The sequence below is a fragment of the Eleginops maclovinus genome, chromosome 15 (genome assembly GCF_036324505.1).
Source record: "Eleginops maclovinus isolate JMC-PN-2008 ecotype Puerto Natales chromosome 15, JC_Emac_rtc_rv5, whole genome shotgun sequence".
NCBI classification, from domain to species: Eukaryota; Metazoa; Chordata; class Actinopteri; order Perciformes; family Eleginopidae; genus Eleginops; species Eleginops maclovinus.
In genome coordinates this window covers 20,751,682-20,765,060 of record NC_086363.1, presented here as the reverse complement: position 1 = coordinate 20,765,060, position 13,379 = coordinate 20,751,682, and the positions used below count along the sequence as shown (strand labels likewise).

Here is a 13,379-nt window from a genome sequence, read left to right as displayed (position 1 = left end):
CCTCAGATGACTCTGAGCAGTGCGTGTCTGTCTGGGAGTAATGATGTCACACCACTTTTTCTCATAAATACTGTATCTCCCTCTCTCCAGCGGCTCACCTCAATTCACATCTCTCAAGACCTCAATTGACTCCGTCCACCCACAATCCTCTCTGTTATTGTTTAGGTATTAAACTGATGGGCTGTTTTGACATCTTGCATGTCTGTCTGAAGTCATGGTCCAGGCTGTGTCCCAATCCGTCTGTGCTACCTTGGTACCTGTCATTATCACCAAGTACTACATCATCGTCAATGGCGGCTGAGAGGACGCTGGCGTGAATGTCGCCGCTTCTCAGTTCTCCAAAGTTCTCCAACTCGCTAAAATTATCAGACTCCAAACTTGGATTCCTACCTCTGAATCGCGGGTCTACAGGTTGCTGCTACAGGGATTTGCAAATCGCTGTTGTTTACGAGTTGATCTGCTTACTAGTAGGCATCAATCTCGCGTCGCTACATTCTCGTCAGCCTGTGTAATCTGCGTATACTTTTCATTCATTTCAAGACGATCTGTGGACTACCACCAACGAGAGTGTTCGTGTTACGGATACCCTGCTTGACACAGATCAACAGTGCTGCAACTGACCTGGTTCACCCGGACTGCCTCCTCCATAATAGTCTTGCTGAAGTTTTCCTGTTCGTAGTTAGCCGCCGCGCTAGCAGGCTAACACTTTCTGGTGCTCTTAGCTGGATAGCTAGGATGCGCTGTCTCGCTGCCATGACTCTCTACTCTGCGGCTGAACTTCTAAAACTCAGCACTCTCTCTTCTCCGAACTGTCTTGAGGTCATCAGATCTCTCTGCCTACTTCGTCGCCCCCGCTACGTGCATAGGGCTGCCAGGCACAAGTTTGTTTACATGGATAATACTCTTGCTGTCCCCTCAGTTAGGTGCACCGCTTCTCTGCTGCAACGTCACCATAACAAACCACGCCCACTTGCTGTCAACCGGTGTCCTCTGCTCCCCATCAATTGCACTGTGACCCCTGCTGCTGCCTCCATGAATAGGGCTGCCACATTTATGTTATTAAACACTCGCTCACTAAATAACAAAGCCCCACTAATTTATGAAGTTATTCTGGATAAAAAGCTGGACTTCCTATGTCTGACAGAGACATGGCAGAGCCAGCAGGACTTCGTAACTCTTAACCAAGCCACTCCCCCAGACTATGTGTATCTTCATAAGGCCCGTAGCCTTGGCCGTGGTGGTGGGCTAGCTGTTATTCATCGATCTAATATACTGGTCAAAGAATTTCCAGTCAGCTCCACTTCCTTCGAAAGTCTCCATTTTGCATTGGCAGGCGCTACACAGCTCCAAGTGCTGCTTATCTACCGGCCGCCTAAAGCCTCCACCCACTTCTTGTCAGAGCTCTCCGGGTTGCTTGCCACCATCTGCCCCATGTACCCATCTACTATTTTAATGGGTGACTTTAACATTCATGTGGACTCGGCTAACTGCCCCTTTGCCTCTGACTTTTTGTCACTATTGGACTGTTTTAGTATTGCGCAACATGTGCATGTTCCAACACACACCAAGGGGCACACCCTTGACCTTGTGTGCTCCACTGGAATCACCCCCTGTCATCTCCAGTGTGATGACCTGGCTATTTCGGACCATCTCGCCATCTCATTCTCTGTTTCTGTGCCCCTTCCCAGTCAGCCCAGTAAACGAACCATCACATTTCGGAAAACCAAACAGGTCTGCACATCCCTGTTGTCTTCCACCCTTGTGACCCACCTGGCCACTCCCCCTCTTAACACCACCGTGGATGGTCTGGTGGAACACTACAATACTGCTCTCTCCCTCAGTCTGGACTCAGTTGCCCCTCCCATAACCCGGTTGGTCTCATTTGCACGCCCCGCTCCCTGGTTTACTCCTGAGCTCCGCCTCATGAAAGCAGCCGGCCGCCAGCTTGAGAGGCGCTACAGGACATCTGGCCTCACCGTACACCATGAGGCCTACAAAGACCACATCAGGGACTACAAGGAGGCTCTCTTGAAGGCGAAGACACTCTACTACTCCATACTTATTAATAACCAACAAAACCACCCTAAAAAGCTTTTCATAACAATCAACCGACTACTGCGCCCTCCTGATTCCCCCCAACCCTCTGATGCAGCTGATCTGTGTTCCAGGTTCCTGGACTTCTTTCAGAAAAAAGTGGAAACTATTCATAATCACCTTCTGCAATATTCTACGCCACCCCCCCCTTCTCCCCACCATCCTGGTGCCGACACCCCTACTGCCTGCCCACTGCAGTGTTGCCTCTCCTCCTTCACCATGTTGGACACTGACCAGGTGCATGACTTGGTGTCCAAAGCGAAGACCTCCTCCAGCCAGCTGGACCCCATGCCTACCACCCTGGTGAAGACCTGCCTCCCTGTCATCTCTGCCTCTATTGCCGCCATCATAAACTGCTCACTGGACTCTGGTGTGGTGCCCTCAGGCTTCAAAACAGCTGCAGTCATTCCCACCTTGAAAAAGCCCGGTCTGGACCCTGACGACCCTAACAACTATCGTCCAATCTCCAACCTTCCTTTCCTAAGTAAAATTCTGGAAAGAGCAGTGGCTTCCCAGCTTCAACATCACATGTCACACCATGAGCTCTTTGAACCCCTCCAATCTGGCTTCAGAACTCAACACAGCACCGAGACCGCCCTCATTAAAATCACCAACGACCTGCTCACTGCCGCCGACAATGGCCTCATCTCCATCCTCATCCTCCTCGACCTCTCTGCAGCCTTTGACACAGTGTCCCACTCCATCCTCCTCTCCCGTCTCACTGAGCTCATCGGCCTCAGGGGCTCAGCTCTCTCCTGGTTTCAGTCCTACCTTTCCAACCGCAAACAATATGTCACCCTGAAAGATGCCAACTCCATCCTGGCCCCAGTCAATCATGGCGTACCCCAGGGATCTGTGCTCGGCCCTCTCCTCTTCACCATCTACATGCTCCCCCTCGGCCAAATTATTCGTCACCACGGCCTCAGTTTCCACTGCTACGCCGACGACACTCAACTGTACATCAGCACCAAACCCTCCACTCTGCTCCCACCTGGCCCACTCATCAACTGTCTGCAAGAACTAAAAACCTGGATGGCCTCTAACCTCCTCAAACTCAACAGCAATAAAACTGAGCTCATGGTTGTGGCGCCCAAGCCACTGCTCAGGAAGGTTGGGGATCTTCTCCTGGAAGTGGATGGCTGCTACATCACCCCATCACCCGTTGTCCGCAACCTGGGTGTCATTCTCGACCCCACTCTATCATTCCAGTCCCACATTAACAACATCACTAAATCTGCATTCTACCACCTGAAAAACATCTCAAGACTCCGACCCTCACTTTCAGCCTCAGTAACCGAAACCCTCATTCACTGCTTCATCTCCACCCGCCTGGATTATTGCAATGCCATCCTCACAGGTCTCCCCTCAAAAACCCTGGACAGACTGCAATATGTACAGAACTCTGCTGCTAGGGTCTTAACTGGCATTAAGCCCTGGCAGCACATCACCCCCACCCTCATGCAGCTCCACTGGTTACCTGTCAAATTCCGCATCAAATTCAAAATCCTATTACTCACCTACAAGTCCCTCCACGCCCTTGCCCCCCGTTACCTCTCCGACCTCCTACACCCCTACACCCCCCTGCGGTCCCTCAGGTCCTCTGTCAAGGACCAGCTGGCAGTACCCCGCACCCGACTTAAGACTTTTGGGGACAGGGCCTTTTGTGTGTCTGCCCCTACCATGTGGAACCAACTCCCCCCACACATCCGCTGTGCCCCCTCAGTTGATTCATTTAAAAAGCACCTCAAGGCACACCTTTTCTCTGAGGCCTATGGACTTTAACCCCCTCACAACCCCACCTGGCGCCCTGCGCACTTGCACCCTCACTCACTCTCACACACGCACTCACACACACACACACACACACACACACACACTCTTTGTAAAGCGACCTTGAGAGTCCTGAAAGGCGCTATATAAAATTAATTTATTATTATTATTATTATTATTGGTCAGAAAGTGTGAGGGAGGGAAGCTCAGAAGTCATATCTGAAGCTGCAGCTGCTCAACTTATGTGTGTTCAACAGACACTTTGGCACTGGATACTGGGAAAACAAGTACTGAGGATTGAGTCATATTGGCCTGTAATACACAGCACATCTTGATGTGACAACATAAAATCAGATCACTGGAGTGCTGGCTCCAGGACTAGAATGGTGACTCATTGCCTTGGATTGTTCTTGTGGCGTTTCTTTAACTTCTCATACCACTCTTTAGGTACAGCGGTGCAGAGCATTAAAAAGTGAGATCTACAAACTCAACATCATCGTGTCAAGCAAAGCTCTATTTTGGTGTAGCGAAATCGAGATTTTGTCATATTAAATATACCGAATGAGGCCTGAACTTTTACTGTCTAGACAAAGGTGTAGTTCATACATTTTCTTCACCAGGATGAAATAATAAGATGAAGTGTTTGAGCCACTAAACAAGAAAGGTCATCACTTTACAATACATAAACTATTAAATGTAAGTCAAACTAAAAGAGTGATGTACAGGCTAAAGATGCTGTGAATAAAACATTGAATTAGTTTCTGCCTTCTTAAATTGTAAAAGCACTAGGGTGTGGATAAACGTGTTGTTGTTGTTGTGTTGCAGGCCAAAAAACATGCCTCCACCTCCATGGAGTGTTCCCCTACATCTATGTGCCGTACGATGGCTACGGGCAGCAGCCAGAGCGCTACCTGCGGCAGGTGGCCTTCAGCATCGACAGGGCCCTGAACGTTGCCATGGGAAACCCCGCCTCCTCCAACCAGCACGTCTTCAAGGTGGTGCTGGTCTCTGGCATGTGAGTGATCCACCTTTTGTTACCAGCACACATGAGCTGATGGAGTAAAGATCTGCTTAAAATACCAGAGCAGCGGCAGTCTTAAAGATGAAGAAGATGAGGATGAAGATTTAAACCGTGAGAAGGGTTAAAGGCTGTGTGTTAATGCAGTCTTCTTCCTACAGGCCCTTCTATGGCTACCACTCTAACGAGAAGCGCTTCATGAAGATCTACCTGTATAATCCTCACATGGTCAAACGGTAAGAAACCTGCCGATTGATGCTTTTTAATCCCAACCAGAATTCCTTTATTTGTCCTACAGAGGGGAAATGTACATTGTTACAGCAAAATATAGATAGACACACATTTAAAATAACACACTATAAGATAAAATGCATGCACATAGTATTTGGAACAAACATGCAACATAGTACACATTCAGAGAAAATAAGTAAGCAGTATTTATCAAATAAATAAGTGTAACATTGTAGAATGAAGTGTAGTAGCAGGTAGATTGCAGTAGTAAATACAATAAAATATTTACGTGACAACAGATTCTTGTTGTAATGGACTACCTAAAAAGTATCAGCCAGTTGTCCTTGTAATAATTCTAGCGTGCACTAAGGAATGAATTATTTGCCAAGACAATGAGTCTTGGCGTGGAGATGGGGGACAGGAAGTGGCTTGAGAAGAGGGTGATGTAGAACAGCAAGAGCAGAAACACAACAGCTGATTAACCTGCAGACTAAGGAAGGACCAGGGTGGAGACAAGAGCTGATGGAGGGACAGAGGGAGGAGAATGAGGGAGACTTTAAGTGGCAGGTCAGCTCAGCACCCACTTCAGCCACTCATCTGTGACCTAGGGAATAGGACCCAGGACACTGTGAGCTGCTCTTTATCGATCAAGCTGGGACTGTTGATGAGAGTGTTCTGTGATCAAAGGTGGCAACAAGGATCTATCTAAAGGGTTACTGTTTAGTTTTTGAAGACTTACTCCATGGATTGTAAATAAGTAACATCCACAGAGTATAAAGTACTAGTCAGACTGTGACAAAGTATTTGAAACAATCTTCTTTTTAATTCTAAAAGCCTCCTTTGACAAGCATATCGCAAATCAACAGCAGGAAAAAGCAAAGCACTTACATGGATCTGAGAAAGTGACTGATGTCACTCTATGGAACTCTAAATAGAAACGAAAAGAGAAATCCTGGGTTTTAAACGTTGGCTGTAGTCGTTGAGGTGCTGCTAGTAACATGCCCAAACACTGCAGCGGTCTGTACCTCACTGACAGGACTTACTGTACATCTCTGCAAAGTTTTCAACTATTTTAATCCTCTGATGGCCAGGTTAACAGCAGAGCAACAGTCATGAACATATCATGTTACAAAGTCATCCATCAGAAAGTTCCCATGTTTTCTATTAGCCTGATGGCAGACTGCCATGCCTACTCTCAGGGCTCAGGACCTTCTGAGGCTGCATGCTTAACGCCATGTAAAGCCAACAGAACGCAGTGTAAGATAATGCAGGTATGACAGGCTTTCTCCATTCAAGAGCTTAAAGCTGGTGTTTCATTGGGCTTCTCTTTTCAGTTGGACAACGTTGCAATAATATGAAAGTATTTCAAAGCCCTTCACCTGTACAGTGATGTATTGTTCCTATTGTAGTTCTGGAAGCTTGCTAAATGTACAGTGTGGGAAATTTGTTGGCTTAATGTTGTCACGAGTGGATCACTAGACCTGCCATAGACCTACCGCTAAAAGGCCTGGAGAACTTATAAGATAAGATGTGAAAGAATTGAGCTCCGTATGGAAAGAGTTAAAGCAGCAACAGAGTTAGAGTGAAATACAGGACCGTACACATAAAAGTTCACACAAGGATAAGAAAATAAAAATAAAATGATATAGGTAACTGTTAGAAACATGACAATGACAAGGACAATAAATACATATTTAATTTAGGATTGTTCAATAAACTAACATGTATGATCTACCTGTTATCAGAATCAGAATACCTTTATTAGTCCCACAGAGGAGACATTTTCATTTGTACAGCAGAAAAAGCCAAAGACAGCTTAATATCACAGCCAAGATACAAAAATATATACAAAAATGACACAATTTTGCAAAACACACAAAAAAAGACCTCAGAAACACTTCTGAGGTGTAGCAGCCAGGTATATATTGCACAGTTATTAACGGTAAATAGCTGAGGGGGGGACTACTAAATGAATATGGAGTATATGCTTGTTGTAGGGTGTGTGAGCTGTTACAAAGTGGAGCCGTGATGAACAAGATCTATCAGCCCCACGAGGGCCACATCCCCTACCTGCTGCAGCTCTTCATAGACTTCAACCTGTACGGCATGAACCTGGTGAACCTGGGAGCTGTCAAGTTCCGCACAGCCCACCCCAAAGGTAAAGCCCCCCCCCCAGCTTTATATGTGGGTTTCCGCATTTGTCCTCCACACAGTTCTTCAGTGTCAGTTAGACTCATTGTTTTTTTATTCTTCATTGTTTGATTGCTGTACCATAAACTAGATCATAAAAAGAACATTAGTTTGAATTAAATCTCACAGCATCACACTATGACTGGTTAGTGTTGCCTCACTTTATAAAGTGTATGTTTTTATAAGTGTGTGGTTGCATTTTAGTCACTGTGAGCGTGACGTGTTTGGCGGAGTGGGGAGAATCTGTGATCTGCTGTGTGTTAACATGTTGTGCGTAAAGGCTCTGAAGCAGCACCTCCTCAGACCCTGGCTGACCCTGGCCCATTTCTACTTCCTGCTAATGGAGACTAAACTCTGTTTGATCACAGCTTATTCCCCCCTACCCTCACTGCTGATCAAACCTCTCCCCCCCACACACAATTACACACAACCTAAATACGTTTTTTTTAAATTATCCTCACGCTTCACTCCCCTGCGACTAAAGCAGAGTTCTTATGTCCACCTTCCACTGATGCATCAATGGAATGCGCTCCAATGCCCTGTACAACAAAGACCCTGAATAACACCTAAAAGAGGGACCCCAGTTTCACTTCCTTCTCCCTGCAAGCTTAAATTTGAAAGCCAGTTCTTAATCTGGGATGCAGTGGGAGAAAGGGACTGACTGTGTAATGGGCCAGTTTGAGGTGGATAAAAGCATCAGTGTGTTTTACAGTTCAATGCACTGCCAGTTCAACTGTCAATACTACAAGTAGAGTGTATCCTTGACAAAAACGACAAACACAGCCATTCAAGGACTTTTATTTTATTGTAGTTCTGACCACCGTTATCCTCACCAAGAGAAATGTTGCTCCAAAAAGGCCAACTGGACAGGAAACAGATACTGAGACAAACCCCAGGTTGGCCTAATTTATTTGGAAGAAAAACACTCTAATCTTAATCCAATTCCCTGCAAAGTTATAATGTCTACAAAAACTATGGAGAACCACATAGTTTAAAACTAGAATATTTCCTTCATAGCAATTTCACCAGCTACAAGTCCTTTTCATTTCAAGAACACATGTCTACCACTTTGAAAGAGCTGAGCATGACAGTTCATTCGGACACGCAAAGAGGAATCTTCCGTTTTCTCCAGAGTCTCGGATCTGAGAGAACTTTATCGATCATTGCGGATGATTACATTTGAATTGATATTTCTTTCTTTTTTTTTGTTAACGTGTAAAACAATAATACAACAAATAGTAATGAAATGAAACAAGATAATTTTGATACTGTACAAACTGAAGCAGTATCAAATGGATAAACTTTAAAATACTTTTAAAAAACATGATTGACTTACAAATTATATATAAAAAAATGATCTACCTGATTACACATCCGAAAAGGAGTGGGAAGAAGATAACACTTATTTAATCCCACCCCATCCAAATGTATGTCTACAAACAATATACATTTCCAATGATAAATAAAACATTCCCAGTTATACGTATACATTTCCAATTATTAATAGATTACATCTATCTATCTATTTATATATATATATATATATATATATATATATATATATATATATATATATATATATGTTCATCTCTTACGTTGTATGTCATATTTGATAAAACAATCAAGAAAAGACAAAATAAAGAAAACAAATTATTAAGGCTGTCAGTTAAACGCGTTATTAACGGCGTTAACGCACCTTCCTTTTAACGGAACTATTTTTTTTAGCGCGTGTGCGTTCTGTGACCCTCGGCCCGCTCCGTAGTTTAAGAAAATATCAAGAAACCATGGTAACGTTGTGGATCACAGCAGAAACACACTACAAATGGAGAAAGAAAAGTCACGTTTGAATGGAAAGTTGAGCTATAAAGCCTGCCGGGTGCTTTTCTCGAAATACCGAGGTAATATGTACGTGCTGCAAAGTGAAATTAGTTTCCTCCGGAGTACCCAGAGTTTAGAATATCACTCGCTGACCAAGCATAGCGCTGATTCAGAGACCCCACAGAGGACAACATAATAGCTAAATGGTGGCTACAGACTGTAGGTCAGTGAACACTGTGGAGGATGAGGCTCTGCTAGAGTCAAAACGACCTTCTTAGGAGCCTTGGAGAGACGCCACTGTAAAAGAGATTATAACTTTGTCGCAGATTGTTGCAATAACAATGATGTTTACTGTCTTGAATAAATATAATTACATTATTAATTATTAATAATAATTATAACATTATAACTCACAATAAAGAAACATTGTTTATTTATTATAAACAAAATGTACGATTAATTATAAAGCAATCATATTTATCCACCTACAAAAACTAGAAAAATATCCTTTTTAAGGAACATTTAGAACAGATAAATAATGTGTGATTAACTATGGCAATCATGCGATTAATCGCGATTAAATATTTTAATCGACTGACAACTTCATCCCTGTATTCTGCGAAAATCATGTCCTTATACCTACATTATCACACTCATATTGACATCACATTCACCACATGACCAAACTGTATCCAGGTATGGACCGCTCCTCTCAGAGTCTACAGTACCAGCTTCTCTGCTCTGTGTTTGTAGGAGACGCAGCAGCGGCCCCACACAGGCAAACCCCCAGTGTCAGCCCTCTGAAGAGCCCCTGCACCTCCAAGCTCAACGACAGCACCCTGGGGGGCACATTCGTCCGCTGGGAGGAGAACGCCCTGCCCTGGTGAGTCCCCCCCTCCCCACACCCGCAGCGTGCCCCGTCTATCTGTCAAATGAAGTGGCTCTTACTGAAATACTTATACCCCATAATTCAGTTTTTTTCTATTTTATCATTTTCAAGTTGTTCTATCTTCACCAAACTGCCCTGTGTTTCAATATTGAAAATAATAAAACCTAATAATAGCAATAATCAAAATTGTAAGCTAAAATAAAGTATATCAAATACTTAAATATATTAAGATATCATCTCACTTACCCCTTTAATCTTGTCTATCTGCAGTTATTTCCTTACAAATTGTGTGTGTGCAGCTCCCTGATGTTGGATGAGGTGGAGAGGCAGAGCACTTGTGAGCTGGAGGTGGATGCCGTGGCAGCAGATGTCCTCAACCGCCTGGAAATTGAAAGTAAGATGAACAGTGTGACAGTGGAAGGTGAAAGGTCGTCTGCTGGATCCTCAGTGCTGATGGTGCACCTCGTCTAAAGCATTTCACTCAAACCATCTCCACATATCAAATCCATGCGACAGAAGCACCATGCAGCTGACCTACCAGCGTTGTCACAGGGGAGGACGGCAATAGATTAAGCGAGAGGAGGGAACACATGATGGAATATAAGACATTTCAATTAACTTAACAAAACCCTTAAAGCCCTAGCATTATCTGACTAAGCTATGCACGCCTGCCACAGATGCAACCACTGATTCTGTGGGGCACCTTTCTGAACAGTGTACCTACCTTCAAAATTAAATCACTTTGTCTTTACATTTTGTTGCAGTTTTCAAAATGTGTAGACATTACACATCTGGGTTTCATCATGGGCTGACTATTTCTTACTCACAGTCTTCAGAATAAAAGGAAATCTGATTCTGAAGACTGTAAGTAAGAAATAGTCAGCCAATGCTTGTACTTGCCTGATGACAACTTGGATTCTAAAAGGAAGAGGAGTCCAAACCAAAGCTGAAAAACATGGCATGCTTTAATCAACAAAACCACTCTTGTTGAAGCTTCTCTTCCCCTCCCCCCTCCCTGGCAACCTCAGCAATGTCCTCGTCCAGTTTCAATCTGAACCATGCTCTTAAAGAAGCAGTCACAACTTTGCTTTATGCCTGTTTCATCCCTTAAGGCAGGGGTGTCCAAACTTTTTTCACGAGGGCCACATACAGAAAAATACACAGAGAGCTGGGCCACTTATAGAGGTGAATATTGCCTCACAAGTTAAGTTATAAGTTAGCCAAAACAAATCGAATGTAGGTGAATAATGCGCAATACTTTCAAATGGTTTAAGGAAAAAACAGCCTACATCCCGTCTGTCTTTAGGGTTTCATTATTTGTTGGCAGCTCATTCCTTAAAACAGAAGCCTCAGACTGCTTATAATAAGAGTAAATATGAAGGTTAAATGTGAAGCTTGTTATAGAAATAAGTTATTGGGCTTTTTTTCATCAACTAAGATTTGTTAGAGAATGTTTTAAATTCTAAATGACTGAAATTATTTGAAAATTGGGCTCATTAATATATGTTAACATATATATTTGAGAAGCACAATATAAGACAAGCACAAGTTTAATTTGTGGGCCATATTCCATTATACTTTTAGAATTTGCTGAGGGCCGATTCAAAATGGCCTGCGGGCCGCATTTGGCCCCCGGGCCGTAGTTTGGACACCCCTGCCATAAGGTGAAGCAGGTCAGACTGGCAGGTGAACAGGGTGCAGTGTTCTGCCCACTCATGGTTGCTTGGTAACACATTCAAACATCGGTACAGCGGGTAATCTCTGGCTGGGATCTGAAGCCACAAGGGTGTTAGAGCTTTAAAGAGCAGTTCAGGGAACATGTAAGTCAGGCTGAAAGCATTGTTTAGGAGTGCATGGAGGCTGGGAGTATGCAGCAACTCCTAATGATGTACCACCAGGCTTTATGCAGAATTGTAAACCACATCAAGCATCTGGTGAGAGTGAAGAAAGGGAAAAAGGCCACAGGCGGGGATGGGACTCCATACAGAATGCTATGCTTGACTCTGATCTGTCAGTTCTCCCTCACATGACACTTTGTTGCAGGTTAAAATCTCTTCACTGACAGAGGGACAGCATGATAGAACTGTTAGCTGACACTTTGCTCTGCTACTCTCCTTTGTTTAGATCAGATCGGCAGGAACCCGGGCCTGCAGGCCATCTGGGAGGACGAGAAGCAGAGGAGGAGAGAGAAGAACCAGGAATCCCAGATAGAAACCCCCGAGTCCCAGGGTGAGCCGATCCACAGAGTCTTTGATAGTAAACTGTTCTGATCTTATTCAGACTTCCCTCTATAGAACACATACATTTTGGGTCCACAAAACAGTTTTATTGTTACTTATGGCCAAATGATTTCTAAAGACAGCTGGTCACTGATACAGTGCATCGCTTGGGGACTATTTTCAGCTGCGGACTAATACACATTTGTTTCCCTTGTGAGTGGTGTGTGTGTGTGTGTGTGTGAGAAAGTGAAGCCCTTTTATATCGCCAGGGGATATAAAAACACTCAGTGTAAGTTAACAGGGGGGGTTATCCTGGAAATCCTCTCTCTTGTCAATCATATCATGTGAGAAGTAACAGACTCACACAATGGTGCCAAAACAGTTGGACCTCCTGATTTATAAATATCTATCATCGTTTGATTTTCACAAATAAAAGATGTGTGTCCTGTGCAAAAGATAATCATTCTTCCATTTTCAAATAAATAGTAAAGTGATAATAAAGGCTGCATATTGTTCCTGTTCACGATGACATCATCACAGTTTACAGCAGTTTATCTTTGACCTGCTGCACTGGCCGTACGAAAAAGAAGTGATATTTTTCCATTGTAGTTCATTGAAGCAATGTATTGTATGTTCCTAGATCTCAGCAAGAACTCACACACAAACGGAGCTGTCATATGATCCCAGGTTGATCTGCTCTGTTGTGATTCAGAATGCTTGCCTTACATGAGCAGGGCTCCCAGGTCTGAAAGAGAGAGGAGATGTCCAGGTCTGAAAAGATTCTGAATCACACCTATTATAGAGATATAACTCCACTGACAGCCACCGCCATACTCAACGACAATTACTGAGCAGAATTTGAGGTCTGGAGAAACTCTGGAATCTTTTGAGCTGGCTGTTTCCGGGTATAATGAATCACACCGTTTGTCTGATGTTTTCCAGATCGTGGGTTTGTCACTTCAACAGAGAGCGAGAAAATCTTCATGAAGAGAGTCCAGGAGATCCTAAAGGAGAATGATTTTGACGTGTAAGTTCCTCTTCTTTCCTGCTTTCCGCTTTGGCTGCTGATGGATATCAGATGTGTCTGAACTCATTGAATCCAATAGTTATTGTTGGACGTTGTCCCATTTCACTGGAGAACACCACTCCC

General features: G+C 43.9%; 1 protein-coding gene across 1 annotated transcript in view; it reads left to right on the top strand.

Moving 5' to 3' along the window:
* rev3l (REV3 like, DNA directed polymerase zeta catalytic subunit) overlaps positions 1-13,379 on the top strand; it is a 59,836-nt gene that overhangs the window by 24,496 nt on the left and 21,961 nt on the right. The window contains 7 exon segments of the mRNA XM_063901722.1: positions 4,690-4,879; positions 5,044-5,118; positions 7,111-7,271; positions 9,875-10,004; positions 10,310-10,404; positions 12,135-12,239; positions 13,172-13,256. Of these exon segments, the coding sequence (XP_063757792.1) occupies positions 4,690-4,879; positions 5,044-5,118; positions 7,111-7,271; positions 9,875-10,004; positions 10,310-10,404; positions 12,135-12,239; positions 13,172-13,256 (841 nt within the window).